Source organism: Schistocerca cancellata, chromosome 2, assembly GCF_023864275.1.
Source record: "Schistocerca cancellata isolate TAMUIC-IGC-003103 chromosome 2, iqSchCanc2.1, whole genome shotgun sequence".
In the NCBI taxonomy this organism is placed as follows: domain Eukaryota; kingdom Metazoa; phylum Arthropoda; class Insecta; order Orthoptera; family Acrididae; genus Schistocerca; species Schistocerca cancellata.
Genome location: NC_064627.1, coordinates 880,811,394 through 880,832,718, shown reverse-complemented (window position 1 = coordinate 880,832,718; position 21,325 = coordinate 880,811,394). Strand labels below are relative to the sequence as shown.

General features: G+C 42.2%; 1 protein-coding gene across 1 annotated transcript in view; it reads left to right on the top strand.

Annotated features, from left to right (window-relative positions):
- Positions 1–21,325, top strand: part of LOC126159513 (uncharacterized) — a 420,587-nt gene that overhangs the window by 244,500 nt on the left and 154,762 nt on the right. Inside the window, exon 6 of the mRNA XM_049916555.1 lies at positions 18,101–18,230. Within this exon, the coding sequence (XP_049772512.1) occupies positions 18,101–18,230 (130 nt within the window). The remainder of the gene's footprint in view (positions 1–18,100; positions 18,231–21,325) is intronic.

Sequence of the window (21,325 nt, the reverse complement as noted above, 5' to 3'; positions counted from 1 at the left end):
TAGCAGATATAGCAAACCTGTGTATGATAAGGCTATGCTCTGAAGGGAAAAATGGACGAATATCGCGATGTTTTTCATGTTGGATGTAGTAATAATCTTTACGAAGCCTGCAATGTCTTGTTATTAATCAGTATGCGTAAAGAAACACATGAGATCCTTCAAATTTGAAAAAAAAATTGTTTTTAGCTAAACGCGATGGTTAAGAATTTTATTGATACCACAAAATAAAAAACACAGTTCGGTCAAAAAGCATATGTACACGATTAAAAGCAATATACAAATTCATATTTACTTTTATGTAAATACAGCCGTTTCCACTTGTAATTACATATTTCTTAATTTTATTCTGGAGTCGAATAGTCCAGGACTCTGAGCTGGGCCAAAAGCAGATGCATAAACGCATGTGTAATTCACAACGAATATAAAAAGTGAGGTTGATGGTGTGTGACACGGAGTACAAATAGATGGAGGTCGTAAAGTGCATGACTCAAACAAAAAAAGCATGCGAATAGCTACTGTACATAAGTAACGTGCTGCCTTTCGGCGTTCGTCGTGGGATATTCAGCAGATGGTCGTGTATTGGTTTTCTGGCGTTTCCTCAGCACGAATGGCTGGCATTGTTTAAGGGCTGCTGGCGGTCGACTGGGATCGAGCTAGCAGCCGCAGGTTACTATGCACAACGGGCGTTCAATAAGTAATGCAACACATTGTTTTTCTAAGACATTTCCGTTTAAACAACGCAGAATTTGTTATGAGAAATTGTACAATATTCCCGCTTCGGCCCGTATTTTCATAAAGTTCCGATAGGTATGTGCGCTATACGTAGCGCCGGCCGCTGTGACCGAGAGGTCCTAGGCCCTTCAGTCCGGAACCACGCGGCTACTACGGTCGCAGGTTCGAATCCTGCCTCGGGCATGGATGTGTGTGATGTCCTTAGGTTAGTTAGGTTTACGCAGTTCTATGTATAGGGGACTACTGATGACCTCAGATGTTAAGTCCCATAGTGCGTAGAGCCATCTGAACCATTTTTGAAGCTATACGTAGACTACAAAACGGCATCTGTACAGGAGGAGCGTTCCAAGCAGACAGCTGTCACTGGATTTCTTTCGGCGGAAAACCAGATCATCGCATTCACAGGCGCTTGGAGAATGTCGACAGGGACCTGACAGTGAACAGAAGCACGGTGAGCTGTTGAGCGAGGCGTCTGCCTTCATCACAACAAGGTCGCGCCCATGCTGTCCGTTGCCCCGCGTGCCGAGTGGCTGCACAGCTGTGACTCTTGCAATGTTGGAACGTGCGAACACTCTCATTCGAAGTGACTGACGGATCACAATCAAACACCTCGCTGCACAGCTGGATGTCTCTGTTGGCAGTACTGATCACACTCGTTCACCTTTTGGGTTACTGAGGGCCTGCTGGGTTCCTCGGCGCGTAATAAAAGACCACAAAGAGCAACGGAGGACCATCTCTGCGCAACTCTTCGCGCTTTACGAGGTTCATAGTGACAACTTTTGGTCGAATATCGTCACAGGCGATGAAATATGGCTTCATCAAATGGAACCGAAACAATCCGGAAATTCATTTCCTCCGAAGAAGTACTTAAAGCCGCACCCTCAACCGGTAAAGTCATGGCGAAGGTCTTCCGGGTCTCTGAAGAGGTTATGCTGTTTGAGGTCCTCCCTCTTGGTGCAACGAAAAATTAAAGTAACCACTTCAGAGTCTTCGTCACCACAAAAATGCAAACTAATTTTTCCTTTCCCATGACAATCCAAAACCACCCTGCGCACCCGAGATGAGTTCACTAAACTTCATTGGACTGTTCTTACTCATCCACCATACAGCCCGGATCTCGTACCTTCCAACGTCCATCTGTTTGGACTAATTAACGTTGCACTCCGCGGGAAGCAGCAGGTTGATGATGGTGACATTATTGATGCAGTAAAACCAGTAGTCTGGTGCCACGGTGGCATACAGGACCTCTCAGTAAAGTGACGCATGTCCGTCGCATTGATAATAGGGTTTTGTAGCCAAACGAGTGGTGAATAATACATTGCATTGGAATCCTGAATAATTCCAACCTGTTATCAGTAAAACCTGTTATCAGTAAACATACATTTTGCATTACTTATTGAACACCCCACGTGTTTGCCGCGACAACATCTGTGAACTTTTATCTAGTCATTAATATTGTCGTTCACTTCTAATTACCAGCAATGGTCGTTCACTGGAGAGGGCCAATACAGGCTCCCTTTATCTTGAGAGTTTTCTGTTTCTAGTTGAAACTGTACCCCTGCTTGTGAATTCATATTTTCCTTACTGTCATTTCTTGTTAACTGTATTAGGTTATTCACAAGAATAAGCAACTTTCACTCAATTAACACTTGACAGAAATCAAACCTGCAATTAGATCAGACTTCCTTAATTCTTGTGCAGAAAGGTGTGCAGTATATCGCTGCATCAATTTTCAATAAGCTACTACAAGAATTCAAAAATTTTAGCAGTGATCCACGAGCTTTCAAATCGAAACTGAAGAGTTTCCTCATGAGTGAGTCTTCCTATTCTGTCGAGAGTTCCTTGAAAAATTTATCTGATTCTTGTTGTATTATTCATTCAATTTGCTTAAACTTTACTTGACTTTTTTCGGGTTCACAAAAATTTTATTTTTATCTGTTATTTCTTTTATGTTGGAATTTCATGTACTCACACGTTCCATGACCTTGTAGATTTGCTCCTCAATTTGGTCCTACGGAACTTGACTTGTAAATAAATAAAATAAATAAGATTACCGACACTGCGTGAAACAACCTCAGAAATCAATGTGGGACGTACGACAAACGTACCCGTTAGGAAAGTGCAGCGGAAATTGGCGTTAATGGGCTATGGCGGCAGACGATCGACGCGAATGCCATTGTTTACAGCGCGATATCGCCTGCAGTGACTCTTCAGGTCTCGTGATCATATTGGCTACACCCTAGACTACTGGAAAACCGTGGCCTGGTCACTTCCAATTTCAGTTGGCAAGAGCTGATGTGTTCCGAAGACAGCACGAAGTCGTGGACCCATCGACAAGGCTCTATGTAAGCTGGTGGTGGCGCCATAATGGTCTGGGCTGTGTTTACATGTAATGGACCGGGTGTTCTGGTCCAACTCTACCGATCATTGAATTTAAATGGTTATGTTCGGCTATTCATGGTTTTCGTGTTACCAAATAATGATCGATTTTTTATGGAGGACAGTGAGTTGTGTCACGGGGCCCCATTTGTTTGGGACTCTTTTGAAGAAAGTTGTAGACAATTCTAACGCTCGACATGAATTCCATTGGACACTTAATGGGACATTTTCGAGGGGTGGGTTCGTGCACAAAATCCTGCACCGGCAGCACTTACCAGTTATGGATAGGAACTGAGGCAGCATGGCTTAATATTCCTGCAGGGACTTGTTGAGTCCATGCATCGTTGAATTTCTGCACTGCTCCAGGGAAAGGAGTTCGACACAATTTTAAGAGGCCTCCTATGACTTCTGTCATCTCGGTGTGTGCCCTACCAGGCCCGGTAACAACAGTAAACACGAACAACTCTAATTTACTTCTTCCTGTCACAAAGCATTTCAATTCTAATCATTTACATACCATCTGATGGTGTGCCCGTGAACAAATTTTCTCTGACATACGACCATGTAACCGAGCGAGGTGGCGCAGTAGTTAGCATACTGGACTAGCATTCGGGAGGACGACGGTTCAATCCCGTCTCCGGCCATCCTGATTTAGGTTTTCCGTGATTTCCCTAAATCGATTCAGGCAAATGCCGGGATGGTTCCTTTGAAAAGGGCACGGCCGAATTCCTTCCCAATCCTTCCCTAACCCGAGCTTGCGCTCCGTCTCTAATGGCCTCGTTGTCGACGGGACGTTAAACACTAACCACCACCACCACCACCACGACCATGTATTCCGGGTGCTTCACTCTCTCAGTCAGACATTGCATGATATATTCGATTGAGGTCTCAGTTACTTTTGTTTCTTTGAAAGTACCTTCATAACAGTGAAAAGTACTAGAACATGCAATCACCAAAAAGTGTAATACAAAACATAGAATTATGTAACAACGCATATGTGCTAAAGTACTGTGATGTTTTTGTTGTCGCTACGAAAACAGTTCAGCCCAGCGTCGATGTGCTGCGCTTTCATTGCATTCAGTAAATCAGTACCGAATGTGTATCGAGGTCTAATCTTTATCACCAGTAAACATATGCATACTGTTGTACATCACTGTTGACGTACAAGTAACGCAGACCTACAAACACACCGGAGACAAAACCGATCAATAGTGAAGCAAGAAATCGAGCGAAACCCAATCCCTCTTTCCCGATCCACCGAAGGCCACGAGTTTCTTCCACCAGATACTAAAAAATGTCCCTGAACAACAATCAAAATTTTGTCGGTGGAGTCCGGGTTTACCCTATGTACGTTCTCCCACTACTAGTAGTGTACTCTGCGGATTATTATGGCTCAGGTAGCGGGTCCCCTGGAGCAATATATTTACATGGTGATGTTATGTGACAATTTGAACTACTTGCCCTTAGGCATCACTTCCCAGGTACAGAAAGCAAACAAAATTTGTAGAATGTTTTTAAAAGCCGGCCGCGGTGGTCTCGCGGTTCTAGGCCCTTCAGTCCGGAACCGCGCGACTGCTACGGTCGCAGGTTCGAATCCTGCCTCGGGCACGGATGTGTGTGATGTCCTTAGGTTAGTTAGGTTTAAGTAGTTCTTAGTTCTAGGGGACTGATGACCACAGATGTTAAGTCCCATAGTGCTCAGAACCATTTCAACCATTTTATTTTTATAAAGCTTGGTCATCGAGATTTCAGGATTGCAGCCGACATCCTGCCACGATACTTCGCACCTGGTGATGGCGAAATGGCTGTCAACCGAAATATTGCGGCAGGATCTCGAAGTCATCTGAGTGTTTTACATTCACGTGAAGATGGCTGAACGCTTGTCAGCCGAAATATCTTAGCAAGATGTCAACGTCACTGGGCTACAATTTCTAAGCCTTATGGACTAGTCATTACTTCGAAAAAACTTCAAGCGTCACCTCATACAGCGAGATCAGTACTGAATACAAGCCCGAGTTAAGTGGGCATTGTTATTAGCAACGGATAGTAACACGAGTAGAACAACACTGTATCCGAACAAGACGCACGGCTCACACCAATGACATTTGCCCTTTTAAGCAGATATTTTCAGTGCAGTATACTTACCAGGACAAGCGGGGGCAGTAAATCGAAGTAAACGCAATTACTTTGTGAAGAGCAACAGCATACCACGATTCTCTTGTACCAAATGCCGAAAACAAACGCCCGAAAAACATCCAAAATTTTCTCGCTGGAGTTCGGGTTTACCCTATACACATACCGTCACTACTAATGTACAGTCGTACTCAGAAGTATCCGAAGGACCTGAATAGCATTTAGCCTGATTCGCATGCAACTCGCAAAACGCAGCTGTCTAGCAGGCCCTTTAATCGCTCCTCGGTACGGTCGTTTGACTATTGAAAATGGTTCCAACAAGTCACCACTAGAAAACTCTGCTCTGTATCGCAACAACTCAAGATGTAAAATTATACCACGATACTACAAATATCAGGGAACACCTTATCACAGATAAGACTGTCCTTAAGGCTTGTAAGCTCACATTTATTACAATAAATGACATACCTGAAATATTACCACTCTCATTATTACGTCAGATAGATAATGCACATAGTACGTTCGTCGTATTCATGATATGCGCTTCAAAGTAACATAGCGTACTTATTATTTAACACAAAATGACATTAAAAAATTTAAGTTATTCACGAGCAGGTAGTTCAGAATATGTATGCACTTCAAATGACACGACGAACCGTCACATTCTGCATATGGATTTAAACCCAGGTGATGCAGACTAAGCAAAGATTTCATGACTGACAGAAACTAACAGTCATTCCTGACTATGCATACAGAGAGGGATATACCTCGATTTTAGACAGTATCAGTTAGCTAATATCAACTTTAAATTACATAACGTAAACATTTTTAACGGACACGAATTCCTAACCAGCATCTATTGTCCCTGTTTACGAACTACGAGAGATGTTAAATATTGCTTCTTCACAAGTAACTTACTTGAAATGTCGTGAGGTAAAGCATTGTGTTGGACAGGGATTCGAACCCTGAACCTAATCAGATTGTTGTCGAAGCACAATCAACTGTCCATATCGGATTTTCTCGGCAGTAGCTAGATGTTTTAACTGAAATGACGAGACGAATCATTAATTTTTTCGTTCCGAGGACTCCAACCCGAAACCTATCGCTGTTATATTCTAGAGAAAACGAACGTTAAATATGGGTTTGTTACACCAACAGTGACATCTGAGCATGTTTGAACTAGAAATAATATGACGAATAGTTCAGTGCTGACTGGGAATCAAACCCCACACATATCGTTGTTGACTACACACAAAGAGAAGTAAGCTATCGAATTTTTCTCCACCAGCATCCCTCAACTTACAGTGATCTCGCAAATAGTTCTGTGTCTCACTGGGAGTCAGAAACGTCAGATATCGTTAGCGTTCACAGCGAATGAAAATGCATTAAAAATCAAAATTATCATCCACCAGCAGATAGGTGTTCTCATGCTTGAGTTTGATAATACATAATGAAAACTTTAGTGCTGGGCCAGGATTCGAACCCATTCAAGCGCAAAATGTCTAGCTGTTGAAGAATCTTCAGATTTGAACAACCAACCAATTGTAGTCGAGCTGTATTGTCACGAAGGGATCAAATTCCGCGTTAAGAGCGGTCCGAGTTGCATTCCCAGTTCAGAACCAGATTTATCGGCATACAGAAGCACAAATAGAAGATGGAATTAGTGTCCTTTACCCTACATAGCGTTTGTTTCGTCACTAGAAATAAATAACTAGTATAATATAGGTTACTGGTAATAGAGTTTCTACATGTCGCCATTCCTGACTTTAATGTGGTTCAACTTAACGTGTACTTGTTAGAGAAGGAATATCACGATTAATGTGAATTTCAGACCACAATGCCATTACACCTTCTTCACTTGGCGTAGCCAGAAGAGAATAGAATCTGTCTCTGCCTATCAAAAAACCATTGGCATAATTTGGAATCGAACCCAGACCATAAGTATATGGAGCTAACATCAATCGAACAGACCACCGAAGCCCCTGCTCACAAAGTCGTTACGCCCCAGTACATCAGAATTCTGACACACAGGCTCCCTGTAGTGGTTTGCAGCATGTTCAGTACATTCATTCACTTGGGTGATCGAATCGCCATGAACTAGCTGCCTCAGTTACCCAGTGCATACATTCGACTCTTCTTTGTAATCACCGAAATAAAACCACGTAACTGCCACCTCCGCCACACACCGTCAGGTGGATTGCGGAGTATGGATGTAGATGTAGATGTAGATGTACACAGAACTGCCAACAGTGCAGGATGCAGAAATTTAAATAGGAAGTGTTCCTTTCCACTTGAGCTACTCTATTGCGCTATCTGTTTGTTCAAAACGTCGTGCAGTGCAAAAGAAAAACAGTAACTGTCTGTCTCTCAGAAGTCTATATCCGGTCATATGCATTATCTCACAACACTGTGGAATGCGAAAGGTCTGGAGGAACTGTTGTTCACTTCTGGAGACTCTGTATTAATGTGAGAGCTAGTAGCGTAATTGTAAGCGTCGTGCTCTGTAGATAAAATGTCGCGAGTACCATTGCATTCACTGCTACATTTATTTTTTAAACGCAATTCTGCTAAAGTTATCAATCTAATGGAACTTTGAACATAATTACCTTCACTTCTCAACCCAAACCAATCACATGTGGAAAAAGGGCTAACCTCTGCGACATTTTGTTCTTTTCAGGTTTAATAGACGGCCAGGCAGCAGGTGCACCTCGAAACTTTTGTATTATGTATGAGGAGAGGGCATCGTGCCAAAATACGCCAGAAAAATATTTTCTACATTAACTGTCTTGTGGTAGTGGCATTTAATTCGTCTTCAAACCTCGTTTGTCAGCTTTAACTCAGAACTAGTTTTCTGCATGCATGTAATCAATAAACTGCACATGCATTGTCAGACTGTTATAGATAATATCAGAGAATTCGCATATATCGTTGATGATTAATTTCTCTCTCATGTTTACTATTGTTTTAACAACACTAAAAGAAACCTTACGGAAACTGAGCGCTGTACTATACAAAATGAAATAAAACTACCCATGATAACCCTACGACAATAGTCTGTTTTAATAAAACTGAATATCTGTAGACAAGCGTGCCTCTATTGGCACGAATTAGGAAACACTACTAACTTAGATGTCGATTGAGTCTGTGCTTAATCGGTATGCTGCATCATACTTAAGAGGTATGCACATGTGGCATTTCATAAGTATAGTTATGTATTCCTAGAAACCCAAAATGTGCTTGTCAGCAGCGGAAAGAGGCATTACCTGTAGTTCAGCATTGTAAGTTTTTCACCATTGCACCATGAGCCGGAAGTATTTTCTTGTGATTTCCTTATCGATGTTTGATCTGACTGCTTGTAGCTCTTTCACAGAAGGGATAAAGTTTTTACTGTTAGCGAGACTGAACCCGCGGACCATAACAAACGCTTCTTCACAGGTTAGCATGTAACAAAAGAACTAGGGAAGAGATGCGTATTGCTTACATGGCCAATAGTGACTATAACTCGTAAACAGCAGTTTAAATGACGAGATTAGTTGCAATTACCACGTGCAACGACTTTCTTGGGCCGAAAACTGTAAATTTTCTATCATTGGTTACACTTCAAGCGATAGTAACTGATATTATTTAGTGGAAATGACAGGAAAAATCAAGTTTACTTTGAGGCTTAATTCCGTGCATCGCAGGAAGTATCTCGTCAATCACAGAGTTGCCAGACATACCTTGCCGTGTTGCCAAATCTCAGTTATAGAACCAGCAGGAAGAAGACGAACCGATGTGATCCTTCAGCGAGCTGGGAAGTGACCATAGCTGGCGTTTCAAAGCTGCTATGGCCTGGAATACGTAATGCGTCTGACTCGCATTTCTGTAACTAGGTTTATGGACTGGAGCGTAGTTACTAATAATACCCAGAACTGACTGCAAACTAAGCATCATAAATCAGTAACGTTCATAGTTATATTTATATTTCTTTCCTAAGAGTACTCAAAACTAAGAAACTTATTTATGGACGTTTTTGTGCCTCACCAATAGTCGACGACAGCAAACAAATAAAATATGGAATGTGTTTGTGTGTGTGTGTGTGTGTGTGTGTGTGTGTGTGTGTATGTGTGTGAGTGAGTGAGATAGAGAGAGAGAGAGCGAGAGAGTTAGAGAGAGAAATAAAAAACAATGAGAGAGTAAAAAATGTTGTAAAGAAATTTGAATCATGTTATGTAAAGAGATCTTTCATTAAAATGACATGTTCCACATCATTACAAAATCTCATATTTATGATCTATGGAGCTAGTATTAATCTAATCTAATCTAATCATTTCATATTGCTTACTAGCAATGAAGAGTCATGAATCACCGAAATATTCGCCAATATCAGTAACCAAATCTAATCTTGAATATTAAAGACGACAGTTTTTGTAATAAACTGGGATTCCTATCAAGACCCTTTCGTCCGTGTTAACTAACCACAAAAGATGTCGGATATACCTCCATTCAGAAGTAACCAAGTGTGCATAAATTTAAATATGAAGTGCATGATGTGAAGTTCTGTGATGGAGATACGAACCCAACACGTAATCGGATTGTTAACTAAGTAAAATCAAATGTTACTTATCGGTTTTTCTTACCAGCTGCTAGGTCTTTGAATCTGAAATAGGGATACAATTATTTGTGCCTGAGCGACAATCGAACCGCACACCTGCCGTCCTTCTTTATCAACCACGAATATAGCTTAAGTATCAATTGCTTACTCACCAACAGTAACATGTGTGCGTGTTTGACCAGAAATGACGATACCTATGGCGATTGTTGGCAACACATGAACAGACATTAAAAATGCACGTTAATATTCACTAACATGCCAGTGTGCGCGTGATAGGGCTTGAAATGTAATTATGAAAATTTTTGTACTTTTTCAGGATTCGGAAAATTTTTGTACTTTTTCAGGATTCGGAACCACATACTTACCTTTGGAGGAGACCTACGTGTTGGGTTCGTATCTCCATCACAGAACTTCACATCATGCACTTCATATTTAAATTTATGCACACTTGGTTACTTCTGAATGGAGGTATATCCGACATCTTTTGTGGTTAGTTAACACGGACGAAAGGGTCTTGATAGGAATCCCAGTTTATTACAAAAACAGTCTTGGGAAAAGGAACGAAATGATTTAACTATACTGTTCCAAGAGACTGAGATCCTCGAAAGAGGAGATACGAATTCGAATTACAGTCCAGCACCATATTTTTCAACGACTCGAGTTCATTCAATTACAAGTAAAATAGGAGCCCTGTTCTTAAATGGTTATTGGTTCATCAAATAAAATAAAATTTTCTAAATTAAGTTCACTGGTGACAGTATTTCTGTTTACCATGACTTTCGCCTATGTCATTTCCGTACGTAAACCGTCTCTGCCCAGTTGGTAATGAAGGAACATGTTGTTTAATGCGGATTCTAGATTACAACGTCTTTCTCGTGGTTCCCATTGCTAAAGTAAATACGTTTGTGCCTCTTAAAAGTAAATGTCTGAACCCACGCATTGCACCTGAGATAGTTCATTCCATCAGACCATTGTGGCCACATTTCCCAGCTGTAACGGATGATGTGCTTAGCTGACAATATTAGTCACGGTGAAAAAAAGCGTGTCTATTAAATGGTTAAGTAGAAGCAAGCTTCTGATGCGGAGATTACGCTATTCTCATGTCAGCAGAATGGAAAGACTTTTCTAGGCATCATAGCCTCAATTTGAAGCCATTTTGAAAATTTCACGAAATCAACAAATTTCTTAGTTCGAGAAAATCCACCGTGAAGTGTGATGTTACCAGATAATTCGGTTAGTACCGTCATTATTATTATCATTTTCTTCATACCGCTGCTGGAACACATGTGCTTGAAGATCATTTAATGCCTTTTGGTCATTATAGAAGTAGTTGCCCAAGAGCAGGATCTTTCCCTGTCTACGGAATCCTTTTGATTCCAATATCAAACGTCAGCAATTACTCGTAGATTACATTGAAACTAAAGTAATTGATGAAGATGTTATTTGGGCAACTACTTCTATAATGACCAAAAGCCTATACGTGATCTTCAAGCACATGTGTTCCTGCAGCGGTATTTAGAAAATATTGGTAATAATGACGGTAGTAATTGAATTATCCCGGTAACTTCACACTTCACTGTGGATTTTCTTGAACTAAGAAATTTGCTGAATTAGTGAAAATTTCAAAATGGTTTTAAAAATTAGTTCTAATGGCTCTGAGCACTATGGGACTTAACTTCTAAGGTCATCAGTTCCCTATAACTTAGAACTACTTAAACCTAACTAACCTAAGGACATCACACACATCCATGCCCGAGGCAGGATTCGAACCTGCGACCGTAGCGGTCGTGCGGTTCCAGGCTGTAGAACCTAAAACCGCTCGGCCACCCCGGACGGCCCAAAATAACTTCACATCGAGGCTATGATACCGAGAAAAGTCTTTCCATCCTGCTGACATGAGAATAGCATAATCTCCGCTGCAGAAACTTGCTTCTACTTAACCATTTAATTGACTCGTATTTTATCCACCGTGATTAATGTTAAGCTAAGCACAACATCCGTTACGGCACCCTCCTGGCGCTCGGAAATGTGGACACAATGTTCTGGTGTAATGAGCTATCACAGGTGCTATGTGTGGGTTCTGACATTTACTTTTAAGAGGAAAAATCAGATCTACTATACCTCTGGTAACCTCAAGAGAAAGACGTTATAATCCAGAATCCGCATTAAACATCACGTTCCTTCATTACCAACTGGGTAGAGCCGCTTTACACTGGTCAGTGACATAGGCCGAAGTCATGGTAAACAGAAATACTGTTGCCAGTAAACTTGGTTACATTAGAAAATTTTAATTTATTTGATGAACCGATACCCATTTAAAGGAACAGGGTTCTTATTTTACTTGTACTTGATTCAACTAGAGACGAAAAATTTGTTGCTGGCCTGTGATCCGAATTCGTATCTCTTCTTGCAAGAATCTCAATCTCTTGGAACACTTTAGTTCAATCATTTCGTTCCTTTTCCGAAGACTGCAATCTTCTCTAGGTCTCCTCCAAAGCTAAGTATGTATGTCCGAACCCCGATCCAGTACAAAAATATTCATAATTTCATTTCAAGCCCTATCACATGCACACCAGCCTGCTAGTGAAAAATAACGTGCATTTTTAATGTCTGTTCATGTGTTGCCAACAATCGCAATAGGTGTCGTTATTTCTGGTCAAACACGCACACATCTTACCGTTGGTGAATAAGCAATTGATACTTAAGCTATATTCGAGTATGATAAAGAAGGACGGCAGGTGTGAGGTTCGATTGTCGCTCAGGCACCAAAATTTGTATCCATATTTTAGATTCAAACACATAGCAGCTGGTAAAAAAAGCCGATAAGTAACATTTGCTTTTGACCAAGAGGTTCTAGGCGCTACAGCCTGCAACCGCGCGACAGCTACAGTCGCTGGTTCGAATCCTGCCTCAGGTATGGATCTGTGTGTTGTCCTTAGGTTGGTTGGATTATGTAGTTCTAGGTTCTAGCGGACTGATGACCTCACAGGTTAAGTACCATAGTGCTCAGAGCCATTTGAACCAATCTGATTATGCGTTTGGTTAGTATCTCCATCACCGAACTTCACATCACGCGCTTCATATTTAAATGTATGCACACTTGGTTACTTCTGAATGGAGGTATGTCCGACATCTTTTGTGGTTAGTTAACACGGACGAAAGGGTCTTGATAGGAATCCCAGTATATTACAAAAACTGTCGTCTTTAATATTCAAGTTTAGATTTGGTTACTGATATTGGCGAATATTTCGGTAATTCATGACTCTTCATTGCTAGTTAGCAATATGATATGATCAGATTAGATTAGATTAATACTTGCTCCATAGATCATGAATACGAGATTTTGTAATGATGAGGAACGTGTCAGTTTAATGAAAGACTTCTTTACATACCGTGATTTAATTTTTTTACAACATTTTTTTACTCTCTTTCTCTCATAGTTTTTTATTTCTCTCCCTCTCCCTCTCTCTCTCTCTCTCTCTCTCTCTCACTCTCTCTCTCTCTCACACACACACACACACTCACACACACACACACACACACAGACACACACCCACACACACACACACACACACACAAACACATTCCATTTTTTATTTGTATGCTATGGTCGACTATTGGTGAGGCACAAAAAAGTCCGTGAATTAGTTTCATACTTTTGAGTACTCTTAGGAAAGAAATATAAATATAACTATGAGAGTTACTGATTTATGATGCTTAGTTTGCAGTCAGTTCTGGGTGTTATTAGTAACTACGCTCCAGTCCCTAAACCTAGTTACAGAAATGCGAGTCAGACGCATTACGTATACCAGGCCATAGCAGCTTTGAGACGCCAGCTATGGTCACTTCCCAGCCCGCTGAAGGATCACATTGGTTCGTCTTCTTCCTGCTGGTTCTATAACTGAGATTTGGCAACACGGCAAGGTATGTCTGGCAACTCTGTGATTGACGAGATACTTCCTGCGATGCACGGAATTAAGCCACAAAGTTCACTTGATTTTTCCTGTCATTTCCACTAAATAATCTCAGTTACTATCGTTTGAAGAGTAACAAATGATTGAAAATTTACGGTTTTCGGCCCAAGAAAGACGTTGCACATGGTAATTGCAACTAATCTCGTCATTTAAACTGCTGTTTACGAGTTATAGTCACTATTGGCCATGTAAGCAATACGCATCTCTTCCCTAGTTCTTTTGTTACATGCTAACCTGTGAAGAAGCGTTTGTTATGGTCCGCGGGTTCAGTCTCGCTAACAGTTAAAACTTTATCCCTTCTGTGAAAGAGCTACAAGCAGTCAGATCAAACATCGATAAGGAAATCACAAGAAAATACTTCCGGCTCATGGTGCAATGGTGAAAAACTTACAATGCTGAACTACAGGTAATGCCTCTTTCCGCTGCTGACAAGCACATTTTGGGTTTCTAGGAATACATAACTATACTTATGAATTGCCCCATGTGCATACCTCTTAAGTATGATACAGCATACCGATTAAGCACAGACTCAATCGACATCTAAGTTAGTAGTGTTTCCTAATTCGTGCCAATAGAGGCACGCTTGTCTACAGATATTCAGTTTTATTAAAACAGACTATTGTCGTAGGGTTATCATGGGTAGTTTTATTTCATTTTGTATAGTACAGCGCACAATTTCCGTAAGGTTTCTTTTAGTTTTGTTAAAACAACAGTAAATATGAGAGAGAAATTAATCATCAACAATATATGCGAATTCTCTGATATTATCTATAACAGTCTGACAATGCATGTACAGTTTATTGATTACATGCATGTAGAAAACTAGTTCTGAGTTAAAGCTGACAAACGAGGTTTGAAGACGAATTAAATGCCACTACCACAAGACAGTTAATGTAGAAAATATTTTTCTGGCGTATTTTGGCACGATGCCCTCTCCTCATACATAATACAAAAGTTTCGAGGTGCACCTGCTGCCTGGCAGTCTATTAAACCTGAAAAGAACAAAATGTCGCAGAGGTTAGCCCTTTTTCCACATGTGATTGGTTTGGGTTGAGAAGTGAAGGTAATTATGTTCAAAGTTCCATTAGATTGATAACTTTAGCAGAATTGCGTTTAAAAAAAAATGTAGCAGTGAATGCAATGGTACTCGCGACATTTTATCTACAGAGCACGACGCTTACAATTACGCTACAAGCTCCCACATTAATACAGCGTCTCAAGATGTGAACAACAATCCCTCCAGACCTTCCGCATTCCACAGTGCTGTGAGATAATGCATATGACCGGATCTAGACATCTGAGAGACAGACAGTTACAGCTTTTCTTTTACACTGCACGACGTTTTGAACAAACAGATAGCGCAATAGAGTAGCTCAAGTGGAAACGAACACTTCCTATTTAAAAGTCTGCATCCTGCACTATTGGCAGTTCTGTGTAGGTGGCAGTTACCTGGTTTTACTTCGGTAATTACAAAGAAGAGTCGAATGTATGCACTGGGTAACTGAGGCAGCCAGTTCATGGCGATTCGGTCAACCAAGTTAATGAATGTACTGAACATGCTGCAAACCACTACAGGGAGCCTGTGTGTCAGAATTCTGATGTACTGGGGCGTAACGACTTTGTGAGCAGAGGCTTCGGTGGTCTGTTCGATTGATGTTAGCTCCATATACTTATGGTCTGGGTTCGATTCCAAATTATGACAATGGTTTTTTGATAGGCAGAGACAGATTCTATTCTCTTCTGGCTACGCCAAGTGAAGAAGGTGTAATGGCATTGTGGTCTGAAATTCACATTAATCGTGATATTCCTTCTCTAACAAGTACACGTTAAGTTGAACCACATTAAAGTCAGGAATGGCGACATGTAGAAACTCTATTACCAGTAACCTATATTATACTAGTTATTTATTTCTAGTGACGAAACAAACGCTATGTAGGGTAAAGGACACTAATTCCATCTTCTATTTGTGCTTCTGTATGCCGATAAATCTGGTTCTGAACTGGGAATGCAACTCGGACCGCTCTTAACGCGGAATTTGATCCCTTCGTGACAATACAGCTCGACTACAATTGGTTGGTTGTTCAAATCTGAAGATTCTTCAACAGCTAGACATTTTGCGCTTGAATGGGTTCGAATCCTGGCCCAGCACTAAAGTTTTCATTATGTATTATCAAACTCAAGCATGAGAACACCTATCTGCTGGTGGATGATAATTTTGATTTTTAATGCATTTTCATTCGCTGTGAACGCTAACGATATCTGACGTTTCTGACTCCCAGTGAGACACAGAACTATTTGCGAGATCACTGTAAGTTGAGGGATGCTGGTGGAGAAAAATTCGATAGCTTACTTCTCTTTGTGTGTAGTCAACAACGATATGTGTGGGGTTTGATTCCCAGTCAGCACTGAACTATTCGTCATATTATTTCTAGTTCAAACATGCTCAGATGTCACTGTTGGTGTAACAAACCCATATTTAACGTTCGTTTTCTCTAGAATATAACAGCGATAGGTTTCGGATTGGAGTCCTCGGAAGGAAAAATTTAATGATTCGTCTCGTCATTTCAGTTAAAACATCTAGCTACTGCCGAGAAAATCCGATATGGACAGTTGACTGTGCTTCGACAACAACCTGATTAGGTTCAGGGTTCGAATCCCTGTCCAACACAATGCTTTACCTCACGACATTTCAAGTAAGTTACTTGTGAAGAAGCAATATTTAACATCTCTCGTAGTTCGTAAACAGGGACAATAGATGCTGGTTAGGAATTCGTGTCCGTTAAAAATGTTTACGTTATGTAATTTAAAGTTGATATTAGCTAACAGATACTGTCTAAAATCGAGGTATATCACGCTCTGTATGCATAGTCAGGAATGACTGTTAGTTTCTGTCAGTCATGAAATCTTTGCTTAGTCTGCATCAGCTGGCTTTGAATCCATATGCAGAACGTGACGCATCGTCGAGTGATTTGAAGTTCATACATATTCTGAACTACCTGCTCGTGAATAACTTAAATTTTTAATGTCATTTTGTGTTAAATAATAAGTACGCTATGTTACTTTGAAGAGGAAATCATGAATACGACGAACTTACTACGTGCATTACCTATCTGACGTAATAATGTGAGTGGTAACATTTCAGGTATGTCATTTATTGTAGTAAATGTGAGCTTACAAGCCTTAAGGACAGTCTTATCTGTGATAAGGTGTTTCCTGATATTTGTAGTATCGTGGTATAATTTTACATCTTGAGTTGTTGCGATACAGAGCAGAGTTTTCTAGTGGTGACTTGTTGGAACCATTTTCAATAGTCAAACGACTGTACCGAGGAGCTATTAGAGGACCTGCTAGTCATCTGCGTTATGCGGGATGCATATGAATCAGGCGAAATGCAATTCAGGTCGTTCTGATACTGTACCTCCGGATTACTCTGGCTCAGTACTAGTAAGGGAATCCCATGAAACTATGCAGCTAGATGGCTGTGTTATGTTGCAATTGAAATCACTCTACTGAATTGTGCAGAAAAGTGACCTTGCGCATCTTCTTCCGTGCTGGGAGAAAGCAAACGGAAGTCCTAAAATTGTTTTTACAAAACGTTAATCCGCGAAGTTTCGGGACTGCTGCCGGATGAAGGGACACATTGCCACAGTATTTCTGTAGAGAAACATTCAGCCGTCGCAACATAAGTCGTTTGAATTGTTGTCCGCCGAAATATCGTGGGAAGATGCAGAAGTCAGTCGAATGAGTTACATTCACCTGAAAATCGTTGAATGGTAGTCAGACGAAATATCGTAGCAAGATTTGCAACGTCATCGAGTGTTTTGCACTCACCTGAAGACGGATGAACGGCTATAAGCCGAAATATCGCGGCGAGATTTCGATCTTATTCTTGTGTTTTACTCTCACCTAATGACGGCTAAATGGCTGTCAACCGAAATAGTGTGGCCAGATGTCGACGTCATCCGAGTGTTAGACACTCACGTGTTTAGGGCCGAATCTGTGTCAACCGAAATATCGTGGCAAGATTTCGTCGTCACCGGGCTAAAATCGCGAAACCATTGATCACGAAACCGGGAAACTATAATCATCCGTCGTATAGCGAGATTTTAGCAATCTCCGCAGAGCTCGTGCTTGCGGATGGTCGTCGAAGTGCAATCCATGGTGTATTAAAGCCGACATTGCGGACAGCGTGACAAAATCTTGAAGAGATGCGTTACCTTTAAACAACAAAAGCCGACGCACCGACTAAGACATACTGCTCTCACGGTTCTGTCCTCGTTTTTTTCAGGTACGACCTGATGTACGGCGTGACGCAGATCGAGAGCTACCAGCTGTTCGGCAAAGAGGCGTTGGTGTACGGCATCCTGGAAAAGGTGTGCCTTGAAACGCTGAAAGATTACATGCAGGCGAGGTTTCAGGTCAGTGGTCCCACCCCACTTGGCTCACACCTGCTGCTTGTCACTGCTTCGGCCTTTCCTATTCCTCGCCTGAAAGCCGCTGCTCTTCTTAGTTTGAAATTTTTTTCTTAGACAATGGTGCAGGCCAAGTAATGAGATGTGGTCTATGTAATGAGATGTGGTCTATGATTTTCTTAGAAGGAATTTGAAATTGCACTTAATTTGTGACACATGAAACGTCTATGCTGGATATAAACAGAACTGGGATACCTACCATGTACGCTACTAATCGCACTGTCTGTACAGAACTCACGGTCCACTTCGATTTTTCAATTTGTCACTTATTTCCAACCTCACTTTCCAATCTCAGCAGATGTCTTACATCCGTTCTTGTCGACTAACACCTATCAGAGAAAGGCTAGCACGGAGAGTTCGACCTAGTGCATTGATCCAGATACACTGCATTTCGATCTGCATCTGTGCAGACGTTGGGACCAAAGAGCCTCGTAGATCGTTCCTCACCCAACGGCAGCAGGGCGACCAAGAAGTGTCTGTTAAGTAAAATAAAATACTTTTCGATTCTGATCCCACATGAGTCTATAGCATCGGACGTTCCATATTACTGGTCATGAGTAATATGGTTTTTCAACTACTGCTAATAAATGGTGACTGTTCTCGCGTATCGTCTCAAGATTGTAGTATGATACGGACAACGAAGACTTGGTGCTGCTTAATTTGAAGCGCTAGTAAAACCGCTTCAATCGTAATTTCAATTGTCCAGCAAATTAACGCCATGTAAGCAATAGAAACCAAAAAAATTAGGTACTATTAAAAAGGTGGCACACATTCCTATATGAGATATTGTTGGCCAGAATTGGAAGAAATGATATGGCTCAAATGGCTTTGAGCACTATGGGACTTAACTTCTAAGGTCATCATTTCCCTAGAACTTAGAACTACTTAAACCTAAGGACACCCCACACATCCATGCCCGAGGCAGGATTCGAACCTGTGACCGTAGCGGTCGTGCGGCTCCAAACTGTAGCGCCTAGAACCGCTCGGCCACCCCGACCGGCAGAAATGATATGTCCGGAACCCAATATACGATGAGATACTGGCCAATCCTTACTCTTTTTCCCATGTGTCACACAGAAATAAACCTTATAGGCAGCGCTGCATGTGGTTACCAAGCGTCCTGACACATCTCTGAGCTCTGCTTCGCTACTTCACAGTGAACGACGCAATTTTCCAAACACAGCTGGATTCTTTCTGACTGTGTCATATGCATGGTCGCATGTTCTTGAACGTCTGCACATTCTCTATGGGTTGTGAGTGCGCCAACGGCATTAAATGTAGCAAGCTTGCTACTCTCTTTTAAAATATGGATTTTAACAAAAATGGCAAGATAATATTAATCAGAACACAGGGAGAAGTTGTGATCTAAATGAAAATAGATTTATTCATCCTTAACATCACAAGACAAAATAAATCAATAAGGAAACGTCACACAAACATTTTTATTTGACAAACGCTTTCACTAACATGGGGTCTATGGTGGACAAAGTGATCAGCTGTGGATCGACACACGACACTAATCGGAACACTAATCGATTTATCTGACATCATACACATGAATCCGGGCTATGGCACAAAACTACGCCACCATCAAGCATCTATACTCTACTACTCCCAAAAAAGAAAAGTATGGTTCGAAAGAAGAGGGTGCTGAGAAATATATAGTGGAACTCCATGCCGTAGCAAAAAATACACTCCTGGAAATGGAAAAAAGAACACATTGACACCGGTGTGTCAGACCCACCATACTTGCTCCGGACACTGCGAGAGGGCTGTACAAGCAACGATCACACGCACGGCACAGCGGACACACCAGGAACCGCGGTGTTGGCCGTCGAATGGCGCTAGCTGCGCAGCATTTGTGCACCGCCGCCGTCAGTGTCAGCCAGTTTGCCGTGGCATACGGAGCTCCATCGCACTCTTTAACACTGGTAGCATGCCGCGACAGCGTGGACGTGAACCGTATGTGCAGTTGACGGACTTTGAGCGAGGGCGTATAGTGGGCATGCGGGAGGCCGGGTGGACGTACCGCTGAATTGCTCAACACGTGGGGCGTGAGGTCTCCACAGTACATCGATGTTGTCGCCAGTGGTCGGCGGAAGGTGCACGTGCCCGTCGACCTGGGAACGGACCGCAGCGACGCACGGATGCACGCCAAGACCGTAGGATCCTACGCAGTGCCGTAGGGGACCGCATCGCCACTTCCCAGCAAATTAGGGACACTGTTGCTCCTGGGGTATCGGCGAGGACCATTCGCAACCGTCTCCATGAAGCTGGGCTACGGTCCCGCACACCGTTAGGCCGTCTTCCGCTCACGCCCCAACATCGTGCAGCCCGCCTCCAGTGGTGTCGCGACAGGCGTGAATGGAGGGACGAATGGAGACGTGTCGTCTTCAGCGATGAGAGTCGCTTCTGCCTTGGTGCCAATGATGGTCGTATGCGTGTTTGGCGCCGTGCAGGTGAGCGCCACAATCAGGACTGCATACGACCGAGGCACACAGGGCCAACACCCGGCATCATGGTGTGGGGACCGATCTCCTACACTGGCCGTACACCACTGGTGATCGTCGAGGGGACACTGAATAGTGCACGGTACATCCAAACCGTCATCGAACCCATCGTTCTACCATTCCTAGACCGGCAAGGTAACTTGCTGTTCCAACAGGACAATGCACGTCCGCATGTATCCCGTGCCACCCAACGTGCTCTAGAAGGTGTAAGTCAACTACCCTGGCCAGCAAGATCTCCGGATCTGCCCCCATTGAGCATGTTTGGGAGTGGATGAAGCGTCGTCTCACGCGGTCTGCACGTCCAGCACGAACGCTGGTCCAACTGAGGCGCCAAGTGGAAATGGCATGGCAAGCCGTTCCACAGAACTACATCCAGCATCTCTACGATCGTCTCCATGGGAGAATAGCAGCCTGCATTGCTGCGAAAGGTGGATATACACTGTACTAGTGCCGACATTGAGCATGCTCTGTTGCCTGTGTCTATGTGCCTGTGGTTCTGTCAGTGTAATCATGTGATGTATCTGACCCCAT